The sequence below is a fragment of the Phoenix dactylifera genome, chromosome 8, assembly GCF_009389715.1.
Source record: "Phoenix dactylifera cultivar Barhee BC4 chromosome 8, palm_55x_up_171113_PBpolish2nd_filt_p, whole genome shotgun sequence".
In the NCBI taxonomy this organism is placed as follows: Eukaryota; Viridiplantae; Streptophyta; class Magnoliopsida; order Arecales; family Arecaceae; genus Phoenix; species Phoenix dactylifera.
In genome coordinates, this window is record NC_052399.1 from 19200074 (window position 1) to 19220422 (window position 20349).

The 20349-nt window shown below is 42.4% G+C and overlaps 3 protein-coding genes across 4 annotated transcripts; all 3 read right to left on the reverse strand.

Annotated features, from left to right (window-relative positions):
• Positions 1-427: 427 nt before the first annotated feature.
• Positions 428-4924, reverse strand: LOC103703051 (GDSL esterase/lipase At5g45910-like). 2 transcript variants are annotated; one of them, XM_039129170.1, is made up of 5 exons: positions 4687-4924; positions 2398-2613; positions 2156-2304; positions 1691-1967; positions 428-924 (listed from the first exon to the last, which is right to left on the reverse strand). In XM_039129170.1, the coding sequence occupies exons 1-5, from the start codon at positions 4919-4921 to the stop codon at positions 716-718; spliced, it is 1086 nt and encodes a 361-aa protein (XP_038985098.1). In that variant the 5' UTR covers positions 4922-4924; the 3' UTR covers positions 428-715. The 2 variants fall into 2 exon arrangements, with proteins under 2 accessions (XP_038985098.1, XP_008783973.3); XM_008785751.3 differs by lacking the exon at positions 4687-4924 and adding an exon at positions 2703-3042.
• Positions 4925-6557: 1633 nt separating this feature from the next.
• Positions 6558-15545, reverse strand: LOC120111733 (GDSL esterase/lipase At5g45910-like). The gene is made up of 7 exons (XM_039129608.1): positions 15400-15545; positions 15075-15290; positions 14833-14981; positions 14581-14652; positions 13332-13373; positions 8167-8458; positions 6558-7007 (listed from the first exon to the last, which is right to left on the reverse strand). Exons 1-7 carry the CDS (start codon positions 15461-15463, stop codon positions 6799-6801), a joined length of 1044 nt encoding a protein of 347 aa, XP_038985536.1. The 5' UTR covers positions 15464-15545; the 3' UTR covers positions 6558-6798.
• A 2183-nt stretch (positions 15546-17728) lies between these two features.
• Positions 17729-20349, reverse strand: LOC103699735 (GDSL esterase/lipase At5g45910-like). The gene is made up of 5 exons (XM_039129689.1): positions 20075-20349; positions 19750-19965; positions 19508-19656; positions 19051-19327; positions 17729-18276 (listed from the first exon to the last, which is right to left on the reverse strand). Exons 1-5 carry the CDS (start codon positions 20307-20309, stop codon positions 18068-18070), a joined length of 1086 nt encoding a protein of 361 aa, XP_038985617.1. The 5' UTR covers positions 20310-20349; the 3' UTR covers positions 17729-18067.

The following is a 20349-nucleotide window of genomic DNA, read 5'->3' on the forward strand; positions in this document are numbered from 1 at the left end:
ATACTCAAGATCTACCCAGCAAATAACTAATGTGGGACTAAACACATGCCCTCATAGGTCCTCACACACTACGTATACAACCCCAGAGATGGCAAAGTATAGAGATTTCGGTTAGCAAAAAAGATCGGTAGTCTCTAATATCCTATTAAGATCCTATCTAAAAAACTGAGAGTTTAGATATATGGGCCCAAGAGTGTATGAGAACCACAAGAATCCTTGATCGATCCGATATGAGACTATTATTCCTCAACGGCAGCTAGAAGATGTTATGTGGTTGTTCCAAGATGTCTTGGAATCTGTTTATGTATATAAGCCAAGACTACACAAAATCGTGAATTTGTGAACATGGACTATTATATAGCAGGAGATAAATTTTTCAAAATTTGTTTTTTTGTTATTAAATAGACTATCATAATTGCCAATATGTGGAGAAGATGCAATGATATTGCATAGAAAGAGCATGAGAAAGAAACAGGAGGCAGCAAACCTGCCAAACAGCAAATGATCAAACAACATCAATTTGTCATAATATCACTAGCAGATGACAGAAGAAAAATACATAAGCAAACTACAAATTCCACAATGCAACCATTAGAGCCCACAATGTTCTTCATGAACAGCAAGCAGATAGACCCCAATGTTTTTATTTTTCGATGCATCAAAATTCTAAAACTGAGCCAATGTGGGTGATAATGGGTGGGCTGGCGTTGGGCTCTTAATGGACCTTGGCATGGGACCATGCAGAGAGCCAACCCGGGGCGATGTAGCGATAAGCAGCTTCCGTTAGGTGGATGCCGTCCCAATATATGGACTTGGATGGTTCCTCACATACGGTCGCACCCGGCTGGGCACACCAGGCTTGTGGGTTGAAGTTGTAGGGACCTCCTCCCCCACAGCAAGCAATTAGAGCCCCATTGCCAAATCCTGCAGCAAGTGAATGCGTGAGTGGAACATCGGAAGCTTACACTGAATCCATTGATTGTTTACATGACAATTTAATGCGTAGCCACTTGGCTACGTGCGAAAAGCAAGAATATCTGTATATAAATTACAATGTTATCGGAAATGAATATGAAATATTTTCAAGATAAAATAGAAATGTGCATAAGATTGGGTTCTCATACACTCCTCTCGCTCAAGCCCTAACGTCCACGATCGGCTCGTAGTCAGCCTTCATAAACCCATGCTACAGTGTCCTCTAGTCCATACAGGCTATGGGCCGAATTCGCTCTGATCCTATTTGTAACAACTTACGATCTCACCTAAAATGACTAGCTGAAAGATATTTTTTAAAATTTCTTCGTCCTATATAAATACTCAAGATCTTCTCGGCAAATAACCGATGTGGAACTAAATAAATGCCCGCACAGATCATCGCATACTCTCTTCGTTCAAGTTCCGACGTCCTCGTCAGTCTAAGAATTCAAATCAATTCAAATCTAATCACAAGCACCACGATCGGTTCGTGATCAGCCTCCATAAATCCGTGCTTTAGTGTCTCTAGTCCATGTAGGTTATGGGCCAAGTTCGCTCTAATATTATTTGTAACAATAAATATATATATATATATATATTTTGCTCCTTAGTCCAATATAAGCATCCAAAATTTTTTTGACGAATATCAATATGGACTAAACACATGTCCACACGGATCCTTACAAAATTACTCTGGAAATGGAAAGGAGCTTACCAAAGCGTTCAGGCGTCTGTACAAATTGAATGACTGGTCCATAGTAATCGGCGTAGATTATCCTAACCCCTGGATACTTGCTCAGAAGTTTTCCTATTGCCCGACGAAGCAATTCGTTGTGATACATTGCTAATGCATTTAGTTTCTTGAGGCATCCAGTCTGCGGTTCATAGTCTTGTTTGTTAGGACTAGGGAGCAACGTCAGGAGCACCCCAAAGCAGCCTGATGGCGGCGCCCCAGGCAAAACTAGGTCAACCGCTCCCTCGTTGATTAAAATCTGCACAAAATTTTGCCGCATGCAATAGCCACTCAGTGGATCAAGTGCTGCAAAATTGAGAAACCTCCTTTCTCTCCTAAAATTACAGGTTGATGTTGTCTCATGAAGTAACAGTGTAACACCACCAACGTTCAACCTAAAAAGTTATAGACCAGCTTTTTAAGAAACATAATTTGTTAGGCACGTACCTCAGCAGTATTCGAAATGGTTTCAATGACATAAGGCACATACGTCCTTACTTCCTCCAAGGTCCGATTGGCGAGAAGGGGAAGGTGGTAATCGTTCCCTCCAATCTCTCCGAGTACAAAGAGGGATTTACCGAAGTAGTCCTTGCACTCTGCAACGCATTTCGTTTAGCTCCATCAAGAGTGCCGAGTATGAGATAAATTAGCATTAGTAACAAAACGTCCATCAATTACGCGAGTATAACCTCTGACTGTGCTGCAAAGGGAAGGCTTCAGCTGCTCGAACCATTGAAGCTGGACGCCCAAGGAATCGTTGGTCCCAAAGATACCGGCAAGCCCTCTCTGTTCCCAGAAGGCTGAGTCAAGTGCCGTGCAACCTGCGACGGCGAAGTTGGCTCCCTGTCGGAAGTCTTGGTCGCTCGCCAAAGATGGCGGCAGCAACGGGAGCCCAACCGCCTCAGCTACAATGGAACAAAGACCCAAATATTATAAACAAATGGGTATGGTTTGGGGACAAGCTATGACGGAGGGAAATGAAGGAAACGGATACCGATGAAGTCGATAACCAAGCGTCCATCGGAACAGCGGCCGGTGGGGCGGCCAAAGGTCATGCCGTAAGGGAGCCTGCCGATGCCAGGGGACTGCTGGGCACTGGTGATAAGCCCATTACCGGTGTCGGCGAGGGAGTTTCCGAAACTGAATATTGAATTATAGCGTGGAGTAAAGGAGTGGGAAAAATGGAAACATGAGAGAGAGAGTAAAGTGAGGACCGGGAGCTTCATGATTAGGGGAGAAAAGAAGAAGGAAGTCATGGGGATGGAAGATTAACCGGTAACCCAGTTGCTCTTATGCCCGCATCTCGTACGTCTTTTTACCGTCTCGTACCATCCCAACTGCTTATAGTAGTGCTTTGCTCGTGACTATTTAATAATATAGGACAAATTAACTTCCCACCCTCCGAAAGGCTCTGGTATAACAAAAAATCTCTCCTGGCTGACCTGGTCTTGGTGTCGGCACCAGATTTATATTGCATGTGGGCCAAAAACGAAGGTTAGGGTGGCGATTCCCTCAACCTCTTTTTTTTTTTTTTTGTGGAGGTGGGGGGTTGAGGAAAATTGTAGATTTCTATTTTAATTTTAAGAAAAACTAGATTGTTTATATATAGTTTGGAAAGAAGTTCAATAATCCTCAACGAATTGGATATATATAAGCAGTTTGAAAGGAGCCTCTGAGTCCTGCTTTGCATCTTGTGGCACCTATTAGTAAATTCCAGATAAAACCTGCAACCTAAACTAGTTTTCATAAAAGACTTTGTTGGGGAAAGAGCTCGTGACATCAAAGCTTTCAAATCTTACATGTTAATAACAAAATGTTAAATTTGAGAGGAGATCTCTGATAACTAGCGTAATATCAAAATGAATGGAGATGAGGTGCACGGTTATGGCCTTATAACTTACAAATTTTTCTTAGACATGTTTCTGCTGCCTCCCTTTACATCAAGAAAAAGAAAAAAAAGAAAAATTGCCCAACATGTCAAGTGACTCAATAATCTCGGCCAACTTTTATATGGTCCCATTGGAACGTGCCAAACCACCATGTCCACTAATTGTTTGATGCACCGTAGAGATGCTTCTTCACGCGTCACTCAGCATGGCGCACGATCAAAAAAATCATGACGAGTATGACGCGATTGTCTTCCACTTCCATGCCAACGTCACGCACAAGTTTGTACGGGGACTGAAGTGCATTCACGGGTCACGGCAAATATTGATCGTGATCACCTAGGCTTTCTTGTATTTTATCAAGCTTAATATTGATGACTCCCGGAGAACAAGTAATGCAAGGAAATGGTACCTTATACTAGAAGAAAATTATGAATCATGTTATGCAACACATGATCTTTTTTTCTTGTAAAAAATTTTTATGAGGATCCGTGCGCGGACGTATGTTTAGTCCCATATCGTTTATTCGTTGAATAGAACTTGGATACTTATACAGGATCAAAAAACTCAAATAATACTTTTCGACTAGCCATTTTAGATGAGGTTTGGAATGTTATGAATGATATTAAAGTGAACCCGACCCATCACCTATGTGGAGTAGGAGATACTGCAGCATGGATCCATTAAGGCTGACCACGAGCCGATCGTGGGGTTTGTGATTAGATTTGGATGAATTTAAATCCATAGCCTGACGAAGACGTCAGGTATTAAACGAAGGAAATATGTGAGGGTCCGTACGAACATATGTTTAGTCTCACATCTGTTATTTGATGGGTAGCGCTTGCGAGAAGGGGAAGGTGGTAACCGTTCCCTCCAATCCCTCTCTGTTCCCAGAAGGCTAAGCTGTGACGGCGAAGTTGGCTCCCTGTCGGAAGTCTTGGCCGCTGGCAAAAGATGGCGGCAGCAACGGGAGCCCAACCGCCTCAGCTACAATGGAACAAAGACGCAAATATTATGAACAAATGGGCATGGTTTGGGGACATGGTGGCTAGTTATCAAGCTATGACGGAGGGAAATGAAGGCAACGGATACCGATGAAGTCGATAACCAAGCGTCCATCGGAACAGCGGCCCGTGGGGCGGCCAAAGAAGGTCATGCCGTAAGGGAGCCTGCCGATGCCAGGGAACTGCTGGGCACCGGTGATAAGAAAATTACCGGTGTCGGCGAGGGAGTTTCCGAAACTGAATATTGAATTATAGCGGGGACTAAAGGAGTAGGAAAAATGGAAACATGAGAGAGAGAGTAAAGTGAGGACCGAGAGCTTCATGATTAGGGGAGAAAAGCAAAAGGAAGTGATGGGGATAGAAGATTAACAGGTAACCCATTTGCTCTTATACCCGCATCTCGTACGTTTTTTTTTTTCCGTCCCGTTCGATTCCAACAGTTTAGTAGTGCTTTGCTCGTGGCTATTTAATACAATTAGTTGCAGTTTTTAACCCGACGTGTTATAAATATTTGAAATGGCACACCGGCCACAAGAACTTCCGTAATGTCACGGCCCAGTGACTGAGCAGCTGGTGAAGGATAGGCGCCGGATCCAAAAAAAAACTATACAGCATTTGGTGCAAAGGCCTAAAGCCCATATCACACGGAAGGGCTAGCAGCCTCATTGGCATAAAAGGCTTCTCAACACGGATGGATCCTGGATCAAGTTCGTCAATCTTGGAAGTTTCTTTTTATCATCCGGCCTCCAGCTATGGCCCTTAAGTCATACTTCCATATTTAGAAGCCACCGCATGCACAATTTTTTCTTTTCTTATACAACCATACAGGTCTTGATTTTAGGAGCACATGTTTCATTTGTTTCCTATTGTAACTATATATGTACACCCTATGCGCCTAGTATCAAATAGAGCAATTTTCTCTCCATTCAAACGTGTGGTTTCCATTTCTTATCATGTCCATTTCTTATCATGGTATCAGAGCAGTCTTCTTTCATCTGTAGCTAGCATTTCACGGCTTGGACTCCACCATGGCTGACGTTCCTCCTTCAAAATCGAAAACTCCAAATTCGACTAATATGTCGCAATCTATTAGCGACGTTGCTTCTCCTTACTTTATTCATTCAACAATTCATCCAGGTGCAACCTTTGTTTCCTCCTTGTTGACTGGCGACTACTATTTGACATGGTGGCAAGCCATGAAAATGGCACTCAATGCCACAAACAAGTTCAGATTTGTAGATGGCACTCAATGCCAGGGGATATATCGAGAAAAACCAAGGGTGGCAGAAATTGATGCTTTGCTTTTAATCTAGGCAATCTCAGCAAACAAGCCCCGGCCACAAAAAGTTGGTGCAACTCAGGAATTTGTTGCTAGACATAGCAGGTTAGTTAACCATACAACTATCAAATCTATGATTGTAGACTCAATTTACCCGTAAAAAAGGGATTATGGGCCTGACAATTTTTCGTTTGCATCTAACGGATGCCTCAAAGCATTTTCCATACATAAAGCTGTTTTCTAGAATAGACAATAAGATAGAACCAAATTTAACCCACTACGTATACAGTGCTAGAGATGGAAAAGCATAGAGATTTCAGTAAGCAAGAAAGATCGGTGGTCTCTAATATCCTATTAAGATCCTATCTAAAAATCCAAGAGTTTAGATGGATGGGCCTAAGAGTATGTGAGAACCATAGAAATTCTTGATCGATCCAAGACTATTATTCCTCAACAGCAGCTAGAAGATGTTATGTGATTGTTCCAAGATGTCTTGGAATGTATTTACGTATACAAGCCAAGACTATGCAAAATTGTGAATTTGTGAACATGGACTATTATATAGCAGAAGGAGATAAATTTTTCAAAACTTTTTATTTGTTATTACATAGACTATCGTAATCACCAATTTGTGGAGAAGATGCAATGATATTGCATAGAAAGAGCATCAGAAAGAAACAGGAAGCAGCAAACATGCCAAACATCAAATGATCAAACAACATCAATATGTCATAATATCACTAGCAGATGACAGAAGAAAAATACATAAGCAGTCCACAAATTCCACAATACAACCATTAGAGCCCACAATGTTCTTCATGAACAGCAAGTAGATAGACCCTAATGATTTTATTTTTCGATGCATCACAATTCTCAAACTAAGCCAATGTGGGTGATAATGGGTGGGTTGGCGTTGGGCTCTTAATCGACCTTGGCATGGGACCATGCAGAGAGCCAACCCTTGGCGATGTAGCGATAAGCAGCTTCGGTTAGGTGGATGCCGTCCCAAAATATGGACTTGGATGGGTCCTCACATACGGTCGCACCCGGCTCGGCACACCAGGCTTGTGGGTTGAAGTTGTAGGGACCTCCACCCCCGCAGCAAGAAATTAGAGCCCCATTGCTAAATCCTGCAGGAACTGAATGCCTAAGAAAGGAGGGTATCTTCGCTCCATGTTAACGTTTAGAAGCATGCGTGAGTGAAACATTGGAAGTTTATACTGAATCCATTGACTGTTTACATGACAATTTAATGCGTAGACACTTGCCTACGTGCAAAAAGCAAGAATATTTCTATATAAATTAGGATTTTTTGCATTAATATCCTCTTAAATATCGAATTTTGCATGAATACCCTTCCAAAAGTAATATTTGCATGTATACCCTTGTAAAACACTTGTTTTGCTATTTTGTCCTTTTTTATTCTAATTTTTACATATGTACCCACACTATCAAACACCGTTAAGAAATTCACAGTTTCAAATTAAAATAACTAAAATATTCTTAATGGATAGACGTGCAAAAAAAAATATTTATAAGGCGATCACGATGGAAGACAAAAAAGTAATTTCAAAATATTATTTTATTTTTAATTAAAATAAATATGGTTTTTATTAACGGTGTTAGAAAAATCATTATATTAAGGGCATTTGTACGAAAATAGCGTTTTATGAGAGTACAGAAGTAAATATAAATTTTAAGAGAGTATTCATGCAAATTTAAATTTTTAGAAGGATATTCATGCAAAAAACTCTATAAATTATAATGTTATGGAAAATGAATATGAAATATTTTCAAGATAAAATAAAAATGTGCACGAGATTGAATCAGGGACTTAGACAAAAAAAAAAAAGAAAAGAGAACCGGTCCTAATGGTTAAATGTCAGTTAGACGAGGGAGGAGGAATTAGTTTCCTCTATGCACATATAATTGATATTTTTTTGGACTTCTTAGTCCTGTATAAGTACTCAAGATCTCTTTAACGAATAACCGGCAAAGAGTTCAAATCTATTCAAATCTAATCACAAACACCACGATTGGCTCATGGCCAACCTCCATAAACCCGTGCTGCAGTGTTCCCTATTTCACGTAGGTTATGAGTCGAGTTCACTTTAATACCATTTGTAACAATTTAAGATCTCACTCAAAATGGTTAGTTGGAAGATATTTTTTGGATTCCTTAGTTCTGTATAAATATCCAAAATCTTCTCGACGAATAATTGATATAAAACTATATACATGCCTGCACATATCCCCAAAAAAATATTCTAGATATGGAAAGGGGCTTACCAAAGCGTTCGGGTGTCTGTACAAATTGAATGACTGGTCCATAGAAGTCGGCATAGATTATCCTAACCCCTGGGTACTTGCTCTGGAGTTTTCTTGTTGCCTGACGAAGTAATTTGTTGTGATATCTTGCTAATTCATTTGGTTTCTTGAGGCATCCAGTCTGCGGTTCGTAGTCTTCTTTGTTAGTGTCACGCCCCGAACCCGGGGGCCCGGGGCGCGAGCAGACGCCGCGCACCTGCAGGGCGGACCCCGCAGGCACGCAAGGCAGATTGATCAGATTCCACATCAATAGCTAAACAAAGATAAATTCCAACTTTCAATTCAAATGTCCATGTATACATAAGTCAAAAGAGAAAGTCTATATCCACTAGCTAACTACATCATGATCACTCCGTCCCGTAATCCCCATAATCATATATCATCACCTGCAAAAATGTAAATAGTAGGAGTGAGCTAACAGCTCAGTAGGCGACATCATGCAATAAAGTCATCATATAACATGTCATAATGCATATAAAAGCAGCTAAACACATAAATCCAAAAATCCACACAAAAATCTGTAAACCCAATCCGAGACTCAAAATAACTCAACCGCATGACTACGGCCACATCACCCAGTGGCATGGTTACACCGAAGTGCCAATACAACTCTCCGAAGAGCCGCTCCACTGAGCCAACGCACCACTGTGCCGCACCCCCTGGTGCTAAACTCACGCTCCACCGAGCCGCTCTGAAGAGCAAAACGCACCTCTGTGCCGCCACTATTCTATCACCGGTGGTCGCGGTGTCGGAACTAGTTCCTCAGTACAAGTCGACAGAGCCAACGTATCATCCCATTGGCGGGGTCTAGACTATAGTCACGCGGATTTTGAAAATCAATAAATCAACTTTCTATATCAAAATCATAATCATACTCCCCACAGTAAAGCGCATAATAATTTATGAAATTAAATATTTAATAATAATTCTAACACATATTACCAATAATAAATCAATAAATCAACATATGCAAGATACATGTTAAAATTCTACTTTAAAGCAACGGTCACCTACCTGGGCTCGCTTAAAAATCCCTGTCACAGATATCACGAACCCCTGATTAAACATAAATATTAATTATTTAATTAATTAAGAAACATAATTTAAACTAATTCCAACCCCTTAAACTCCTAAGTCCATAGATCCAAGAATGGGCCCCTAAGATCCAACATAGACCCTAAAATCAGAACCCTTTAAACCCAAGTCAATTGTGGCCCAACACAGATTAGGCCCAACTGAACCAAACCAGATTACAGGTCCAGATCAGATCTCGGGCCCAAACCAAACCAGCCCACAGATCCAATTAGGTTCAACTCAGCCCAACACAGATTCTCCAACCCAAATTCTTGACTCAGATTCAGACCCTAATCAGAACCCATTTACTCCAACTCGGATCAAACCCTATTCACAGCATAGGTGAAACCGGTTCATAGTTTGAACCCGGTCCAAGATCTGGTTCACAAATCAGGCACGGAAATCGATGCAAGGAAAAACACCCAGCCGGAAGAAGAAGAAGAAGAAGAAGAAGAAAAAGAAGGAGAAGAGGAAGAAGAAGAAAGGAAAAGGAAGAAGGGGGGGTGGCTAGTGGCTCCGGTCGGCCCTCGGCGGCCGACCGTGGCCCTCGGCGGCGGCACTCGGCCAGCCGCCGTCGGTCACGCCACTGTCACCAGCGGCGCCGGACGAGAAGGAGAGAAGAAGGAGAGGGAGAAAGGAAGGAAAGAGAGGGACCGGGGCTGGGAAGCCCGGCCCCCTATTCGCCCACCTCCGGCCGAACCCGTTTCGGCCGGATTGACCCCGGCCGGCCACCGTCGGCCGGCTGCATCTCACAAATCTTCCCCGAAACAGGGGAAGTGCAACCGGTAACATCACTCAATCCTCCCCCCCTTAAATCCAAAAAAAAAGAAACAAATAGATGGTTGTCTTCCTCACCTCCGGTCGTCGACGATGAACCCCGGCGGCGTTGGCGGCTCCGGCGACGACTACGGCTCCGGTGATAGTCTCAAGAAGAGGGAAAAAATGAAGGGAAAGCTTCAAAATTTCAGAGGAATGGGGGAGGGATCGGGCTGCTCTGAGGGTTTCCTAACCCTCTTCACGAAGAGAGAGAGGGGAAGAGAGGGGGCTTGCGGGGGATTCGCTGGCCGTTCGGCTGGCGTGGTCATCGTGGGGAGACCACGATGACCCAACTGAAGTCGGCACTCCTTGCCGACTTCAGTTCGTTGGGCCCAATTCGGGTCTTCACACTCTAACCAACTAAAAAGAAATTTCGTCCTCGAAATTAAAACATACCTCAATCCGAGAACAAGGCAGGAAACTTCTCTCTCATCTCCTCCTCCAGCTCCCAAGTAACTTCTCTCTTACTGTGATTGCTCCACTGCACCTTTACATAAGGAATCGTGCGCCTCCTCAAAACTTGGTCCTTCCTATTTACCACACGTAGTAAGTTCTTTTGATCTCCTTCAAAAGAATTCCAAACTCCCAACCTTGGATTAAAATGCCATAATTATATCCCAAAGAAATTAATTTCTCTTGATTCTACATAGAGATCATAATTGGCTTAATAGAAATAGGAGAAATCTTTAGTATCAAATCCTCTTAATATTCTATAATCATTTTTTTTTTCTTTCTCCCACATCATTCCAACAAATAAGAGATCCATGTTAAAACATTCCAAGTCTAAGACCAACCAAGGAATCATCAATCGTAAATGCTAAATTTAACATGCCCAAGATTCTCCCAAAAGTTGTCAACAATAGAAGATCCACTGGTGAAAATTACATAGCTACCTTTAGATCATCCATAGAATCAACAACATTCTCCTGAAACTAACTCAAGTATTTCATCATAATGCCTTTTAGATCAAATATTAATGTTCTTAACCAGTTTCAAAATAAGTCAAACCACCAGACTTCCGCTGCACACTCTGATTTAATTCATTTAATTCTCTAAAGTCACAAATGATTTCTGACTAAAGTATCACTTTGCATTGAGACTAAGAAACTCCAAATTTCAAATTTCCAAGTAGAACTAGAGCAAAACCTCTAGATCTTTTTATCCTCAATTTATATAGAGTATAGTTATCATAACTAACCCCCAATCCTTTAGTCAAGTTTAAGGTCACTACGTGATCTCCACAACCTTCTTAGAATCCAAAAATATCTAGGTTTAATTTAAAGGGGTAATTCTTGTATTCCTTTAGCAATTTAATCAGAAAATCTACATTGATTTTCCTTCCAACAGAATTTACTTCAAATTCAATGGGTTAGAACTGTTGAGCCAATATCACTATGAGTAGGAATTAACCCTATCAACCTCCAAATTCTTTTTCACCAAAATTCTTAATGTCTATGATCAATGCTACACATAATAACTCACATAAGCATCTCAAAATCGAAATTTCTACTAAATTTTGTATTTTACAATGACAAAAATTTCTAGTTAGATCATAAACCGAGACTTGAGTTCAAATTAACACATCCAATAGTCTCCAACAATTATAAGAAAATTCAGGAGCCCAATCCAAACATGCGAATTCAAATAATTAGAATTCTCCTATCAATATGCATACTCTATGGCCTCAAAATAATCAAATACATCCATAGGAAATAGACCTATTTGCAATATCCAACATGCCAACACCAGATATAATCCACATACATTTTCAACTTCGAAGAACGTTCCTTTCAATATTATGAAATCTCCTTAGCTTACTCCAATACTAAATCAACGTACAAATCCCACTCTAATAATTAGCAGCAAAACCAAAAGTATGATCACATTAAAACCCCCATCAAATTTGAACTTTCAAATCATTTAAATAATATCTAAACATGGTATACTCGATATGCCATTGTTGACCTATACTTATCTTAGGTCAAACCTCTCTTATCATGATCAAAGACAATTTATACTTTCCTTCCACACTCATCGAAAACCAAACCCGATGCATACATTTTATCACAATGCCCGGTGATCTTACACCTTAAGCACCAAATATAATTGTCATGTCCCAATTGATCATAACCTTAAGCTATGATATATTTATGTCAAAATCCCTAATGATCTTAAACGTCAAACTCTAATACCATTAAGCCTACAGTCCCTAGTGGTCTTAAGCCGTAGGTTATAATATCATTCATGTTACAATCTCAAGTGACTATAAACCAAGGCTTTGATAGTTTTTCTATCATAATTCCCCACTCACACTTACCTGAACCTAAACCCTAGGATACCTTAACCTTAAGCTCTGATACCAATAAATCTGTCACGCCCCGAACCCGGGGGCCCGGGGCGCGAGCAGACGCCGCGCACCTGCAGGGCGGACCCCGCAGGCACGCAAGGCAGATTGATCAGATTCCACATCAATAGCTAAACAAAGATAAATTCCAACTTTCAATTCAAATGTCCATGTATACATAAGTCAAAAGAGAAAGTCTATATCCACTAGCTAACTACATCATGATCACTCCGTCCCGTAATCCCCATAATCATATATCATCACCTGCAAAAATGTAAATAGTAGGAGTGAGCTAACAGCTCAGTAGGCGACATCATGCAATAAAGTCATCATATAACATGTCATAATGCATATAAAAGCAGCTAAACACATAAATCCAAAAATCCACACAAAAATCTGTAAACCCAATCCGAGACTCAAAATAACTCAACCGCATGACTACGGCCACATCACCCAGTGGCATGGTTACACCGAAGTGCCAATACAACTCTCCGAAGAGCCGCTCCACTGAGCCAACGCACCACTGTGCCGCACCCCCTGGTGCTAAACTCACGCTCCACCGAGCCGCTCCGAAGAGCAAAACGCACCTCTGTGCCGCCACTATTCTATCACCGGTGGTCGCGGTGTCGGAACTAGTTCCTCAGTACAAGTCGACAGGGCCAACGTATCATCCCATTGGCGGGGTCTAGACTATAGTCACGCGGATTTTGAAAATCAATAAATCAACTTTCTATATCAAAATCATAATCATACTCCCCACAGTAAAGCGCATAATAATTTATGAAATTAAATATTTAATAATAATTCTAACACATATTACCAATAATAAATCAATAAATCAACATATGCAAGATACATGTTAAAATTCTACTTTAAAGCAACGGTCACCTACCTGGGCTCGCTTAAGAATCCCTGTCACAGATATCACGAACCCCTGATTAAACATAAATATTAATTATTTAATTAATTAAGAAACATAATTTAAACTAATTCCAACCCCTTAAACTCCTAAGTCCATAGATCCAAGAATGGGCCCCTAAGATCCAACATAGACCCTAAAATCAGAACCCTTTAAACCCAAGTCAATTGTGGCCCAACACAGATTAGGCCCAACTGAACCAAACCAGATTACAGGTCCAGATCAGATCTCGGGCCCAAACCAAACCAGCCCACAGATCCAATTAGGTTCAACTCAGCCCAACACAGATTCTCCAACCCAAATTCTTGACTCAGATTCAGACCCTAATCAGAACCCATTTACTCCAACTCGGATCAAACCCTATTCACAGCATAGGTGAAACCGGTTCATAGTTTGAACCCGGTCCAAGATCTGGTTCACAAATCAGGCACGGAAATCGATGCAAGGAAAAACACCCAGCCGGAAGAAGAAGAAGAAGAAGAAGAAGAAAAAGAAGGAGAAGAGGAAGAAGAAGAAAGGAAAAGGAAGAAGGGGGGGTGGCTAGTGGCTCCGGTCGGCCCTCGGCGGCCGACCGTGGCCCTCGGCGGCGGCACTCGGCCAGCCGCCGTCGGTCACGCCACTGTCACCAGCGGCGCCGGACGAGAAGGAGAGAAGAAGGAGAGGGAGAAAGGAAGGAAAGAGAGGGACCGGGGCTGGGAAGCCCGGCCCCCTATTCGCCCACCTCCGGCCGAACCCGTTTCGGCCGGATTGACCCCGGCCGGCCACCGTCGGCCGGCTGCATCTCACAAATCTTCCCCGAAACAGGGGAAGTGCAACCGGTAACATCACTCAATCCTCCCCCCCTTAAATCCAAAAAAAAAGAAACAAATAGATGGTTGTCTTCCTCACCTCCGGTCGTCGACGATGAACCCCGGCGGCGTTGGCGGCTCCGGCGACGACTACGGCTCCGGCGATAGTCTCAAGAAGAGGGAAAAAATGAAGGGAAAGCTTCAAAATTTCAGAGGAATGGGGGAGGGATCGGGCTGCTCTGAGGGTTTCCTAACCCTCTTCACGAAGAGAGAGAGGGGAAGAGAGGGGGCTTGCGGGGGATTCGCTGGCCGTTCGGCCGGCGTGGTCATCGTGGGGAGACCACGATGACCCAACTGAAGTCGGCACTCCTTGCCGACTTCAGTTCGTTGGGCCCAATTCGGGTCTTCACAGTTAGGACTAGGGAGCAACGTCAGTAGCAACCCAAAGCAGCCTGATGGCGGCGCCCCAGCAAAACTAGGTCAACCGCTCCCTCGTTGATTAAAATCTGCACAAAATTTTGCCGCATGCAATAGCCACTCAGTGGATCAAGTACTGCAAAATTGAGAAACCTCCTTTCTCTCCTAAAATTAAAGGTTGATGTTGTCTCATGAAGTAACACCACCAACGTTCAACCTAGAAAATTATAGACCAGCTGTTTAAGAAACATAATTTGTTGGGCACGTACCTCAGCAGTATTCGAAATGGTTTCGATGACATGAGGCACATACGTCCTTACTTCCTCCAAGGTCCTATAGGCGAGAAGGGCATAGTGGTAATCGTTCCCTCCGATCTCTCCGAGTACAAAGAGGGATTTGCCGAAGTAGTCCTTGCACTCTGCAACGCATTTCGTTTAGCTCCTTCAAGAGTGCCGAGTATGAGATAAAATAGCATTAGGAGCAAAACGTCCATCAATTACGCGAGTATAACCTCTGACTGTGCTGCAAAGGGAAGGCTTCAGCTGCTCGAACCATTGAAGCTGGACGCCCAAGGAATCGTTGGTCCAAAAGATACCGGCAAGCCCTCTCTGTTCCCAGAAGGCTAAGTCAAGTGCCGTGCAAGCTGTGACGGCGAAGTTGGCTCCCTGTCGGAAGTCTTGGCCGCTCGCCAAAGATGGCGGCAGCAACGGGAGCCCAACCGCCTCAGCTACAATGGAACAAAGACTCAAATATTAATTATGGACAAATGGGTATGGTTTGGGGACATGGTGGCTAGTTATCAAGCTATGACGGAGGGAAATGAAGGAAACGGATACCGACGAAGTCGATAACCAAGCGTCCATCGGAACAGCGGCCCGTGGGGCGGCCAAAGAAGGTCATGCCGTAAGGGAGCTGCCAATGCCGGGGAACTGCTGGGCACCGGTGATAAGAAAATTACCGGTGTCGGCGAGGGAGTTTCCGAAACTGAATATTGAATTGTAGCGTGGAGTAAGGAGTAGGAAAAATGGAAAAATGAGAGAAAGAGTAAAGTGAGGACCAAGATCTTCATGATTAGGGGAGAAAAGCAATAGGAAGTGATGGGGATAGAAGATTAACAGGTAACCCATTTGCTCTTATACCCGCATCTCGTACGTTTTTTTTTTCCGTCACGTTCGATTGCAACAGTTGAGTATAGTAGTGCTTTGCTCGTGGCCATTTAATATAAGTCTCTAAGTTGGTTGGAGGTCAACTTTATATTTTAGATCTCCAAGTCGGTTGGGCGTCAACGTCATATTTTGAATATATTTAACATGGAGTCGCCGAAAATTCTGAACTAGTTGCAGTTTTTTTTTTTTTTTGTACAATTAGTTGCAGTTTTTCACCCGACGTTTTATATATATTTGAAATGGCACACCGGCCACTAGAACTTCCGTAATGTCACGGCCCAGTGACTGAGCAGCTGGTGAAGGATAGGCGACGGATCCAAAATTACAAGCCCAAAAAATTATACAGCATTTGGTGCAAAGGCCTAAAGCCCATATCACACGGAAGGACTAGCAGCATCATTGGCTTAAAAGGCTTCTCAACACGGAAGGATCCTTTTGGATCAAGTTCGACAATCTTTGATGTTTCGTTTTTCTCTCTGTACGTCGGATTCTTCACTCTGAGCTGATATATCAATGTGGGCAGATTAGAAGTGGACCGACCGTTGTTCATCATTTCAACCAATCCATCTATTTTCGTTTAGTTGGATTTTGGCACCAGCCCGAGTTGGCGCCATATTAAATCGCAGCGGATCAAGTCTTGAACAACGAGACTCCAGATTAAGTCAAGTCTTTTGGCTGTGATTGACACGTCCCATCTACAAGACCTAAAAAATAAAAATGGTAATACTAACTATTTGCATATCCATCACATTTCAGGCTTATTAACAGAGACCCAAGCAGAAAACAAATCTTTTTCTTCTTTTTTTTAAACATCACTTGCTTGCTGAATCTCTTCTTTTTTTTTAAAACATCACTTGCTTGCTGATCTCGTGGTTCCATCAGTTTCTTCTCACGTTGTCAGCTACATAAACTCATCTTCATATCATTTTTGACTTTCCAAGCCCTTATGTAGATGAGCCAATGGTGATTCTCGAATGGATGATTGGAGCTTGGAAATTAAGTTATCAAGTCGCAGTTCTGACCATTGATTTAATTTAATCTAGTGGCATTCACTTTCTTTTTATTTTTTTTCAAAAAAGACAGCCACGACCACATGCCATAGACATCGACGATTAAGGACGAGCAACTCTTGCAAAGACTTTGTTCCTAACGCGTTTTTCGTTAAGCATTACCCTTGCTTGACCATTCCTTCTTTTTATTATTTGATAAATAAAATATCAATTTGATCATTACATATGCTTGGTATACATGCTAGGTACCTGACCACGAGGACTCAGATACAAAGTAAATAGAAACAAGACCATGAGGTAAGCAATGTACCGAACTTACAAATTTATTAATATGTGCCACTTCGCCATGGCTAAAAGAAAGTGAAGTTCATCAAGCCTCTGCATGAACTAATGTGAAATAGATCCACAGCAATTAACTTTGTGATAATGCCACTTCACAATGGAGAAATAAGAGTATAGTGGATTCCTAATGGAATAAAGTTTTCTTCTTTTTTTTTTTCAATTGCCAAATGTTTAAGTATTCCACATTCTAGAATGCCCAGAGGATATAGCTACAAAAACCAAGGGTGGCAGAACTTGATGCTTTGCTTTTAATCTAGGCAACCGCAGCAAACAAGCCCCGGCCACAAAAAGTTGGTGCAACTCAGGAATTTGTTGCTAAACATAGCAGGTTAGTTAACCATACAACTATCAAATCAAAGATTGTAGACTCAATTTACGCCCAAAAAAAGGATTGTGGACCTGGTAATTTTTTTGATGCCGCAAAGCATTTTCCATACGCACAAATCCTATCCAACAATCCGAGAGTTAAGATGAATGAGCCCAAGAGTATATGAGAACCACAAGAATCCTTGACCCGATATGAGACTATTATTCCTCAACAACAGCTAGAAGATGTTATGTTATTGTTCCAAGATGCCTTGGAATGCGTTTTTGTATGTAAACCAGGACTATGCAAAATCATGGATTTGTGAACAGGTACTATTATGTAGCAGAAGGAGATAAATTTTTCAAAACTTGTTTTTTTGTTATTACATAGACTATCATAATCACCAATTTGTGGAGAAGATGCAATGATATTGTATAGAAAGAGCATCAGAAAGAAACAAGAAGCAGCAAACCTGCCCAACATCAAATGATTAAACAACATCAATTTGAGAGAAGAAAAATACATAAGCAGTCCACAAATTCCACAATACAACCATTAGTGCCCACAATGTTCTTCATGAACAGCAAGCAAATAGACCCTAATGATTTTGTTTTTCGATGCATTAAAATTCTCAAACTAAGCCAACGCGGGTTATAATGGGTGGGTTGGTGTTGGGCTCTTAATGGACCTTGGCATGGGACCATGTAGAGAGCCAACCCGTGGTGATGTAGCGATAAGCAGCTTCGGTTAGGTGGATGCCATCCCAATATATGGACTTGGATGGGTTCTCACATACGGTCGCACCCGGCTCGGCACACCTGGCTTGTGGGTTGAAGTTGTAGGGACCTCCTCCCCCGCAGCAAGCAATTAGAGCCCCATTGCTAAACCCTGCATCAACCGAATGCGTGAGTGAAAAATCGGAAGTTTATACTAAATCTATTGATTGTTTGCATGACAATTTAATGCGTAGCTACTTGGCTACGTGCGAAAAGCAAGAATATCTGTACATAAATTATAATGTTATGGGAAATGAATATGAAATATTGGTAAGATAAAATAGAAATGTGCATAAGATTGGGTTAAAGTTGCAGGGTCCTCACATACTCCCCTCTCTCAAGCCCTGACGTCCACGATTGGCTTGTGGTCAGCCTCTATAAACCCATGCTACAGTGTTTCCTAGTCCCATGGGCTATGGCCCGAATTCGCTCTGATACCATTTGTAACAACTTGCAACCTCACTCAAAATGATTAGCCGAAAGATTTTTTTTTGAATTTTTAGTTCTCATAATATTCTCAGCAAATAACCAATGTGGAACTAAACACATGCCTGCACGAATCATCACATACTCTCCTCGTTCAAGTCCTGACGTCCTCATCAGTTTAAGAATTCAAATCCATTCAAATCTAACCACAAGCACCACAATCGGCTCGTGATCAGCCTTCATGAATCTGTGCTGCATTGTTCTCTAGTCCATGTAGGCTATGAGACGAATTCGCTCTGATATTATTTGTAACAATCCGGAATCTCACTCAAAATGACTAGCCAAAAAATATATTTTTTTGCCTCCATAGTGATTGTATAAGCACCTAAAATTTCGGCGAATATCAATATGAAACTAAACACACATCGGCACGGATCTTCAAGAAGGGAGAGGGGCTTACCAAAGCGTTCGGGTGTCCGTACAAATTGAATGACTGGTCCATAGTAGTCGGCGTAGATTATCCTAACCCCTGGATACTTGCTCCGGAGTTTTCCTACTGCCCGACGAAGCAATTTGTTGTGATATCTTGATAATTCATTCAGCTTCTTGAGGCATCCAGTCTGCGGTTCATAGTCTTCTTTGTTAGGACTAGGGAGCAACGTCAGGAGCAACCCAAAGCAGCCTGATGGTGGCGACCCAGGCAAAACTAGGTCAACAGCTCCCTGGTTGATTAAAATCTGCAAAAAAATTTGCCGCATGCAATAGCGACTCAGTGAATCAAGTACTGCAAAATTGAGAAACCTCCTTTTTCTCCTAAAAATAAAGGTTGATGATGTCTCATGAAGTAACGGCCCCAACGTTCAACCTAGAAAATTATAGACCAGTTGTTTAAGAAACATAATTTGTTAGGCACGTACCTCAGCAGTATTCGAAATGGTTTTGATGACATGAGGCACATACGTCCTTACTTCCTCCAAGGTCCTATTGGCGAGAAGGGGAAAGTGGTAATCGTTCCCTCCGATCTCTCCGAGTACAAAGAGGGATTTGCCGAAGTAGTCCTTGCACTCTGCAATGCATTTCGTTTAGCTCCATCAAGAGCGCCGAGTATGAGATAAAATAGCATTAGTAACAAAACGTCCATCAATTACGCGAGTACAACCTCTGACTGTGCTGCAAAGGGAAGGCTTCAGCTGCTCGAACCATTGAAGCTGGACGCCCAAGGAATCGTTGGTCCAAAAGATACCGGCAAGCCCTCTCTGTTCCCAGAAGGCTAAGTCAAGTGCCGTGCAAGCTGTGACGGCGAAGTTGGCTCCCTGTCGGAAGTCTTGGCCGCTCGCCAAAGATGGCGGCAGCAACGGGAGCCCAACCGCCTCAGCTACAATGGAACAAAGACTCAAATATTAATTATGAACAAATGGGGATGGTTTGGGGACATGGTGGCTAGTTATCACGCTATGACGGAGGGAAATGAAGGCAACGGATACCGATGAAGTCGATAACCAAGCGTCCATCGGAACAGCGGCCCGTCGGGCGGCCAAAGAAGGTCATGCCGTAAGGGAGCCTGCCGATGCCAGGTAACTGCTGGGCACCGGTGATAAGAAAATTACCGGTGTCGGCGAGGGAGTTGCCGAAACTGAATATTGAATTGTAGCGTGGAGTAAAGGAGTAGGAGAAACGGAAACATGAGAGGAGGAGTAAAGTGAGGACCGAGAGCTTCATGATTAGGGGAGAAAAGCAAAAGGAAGTGATGGGGATAGAA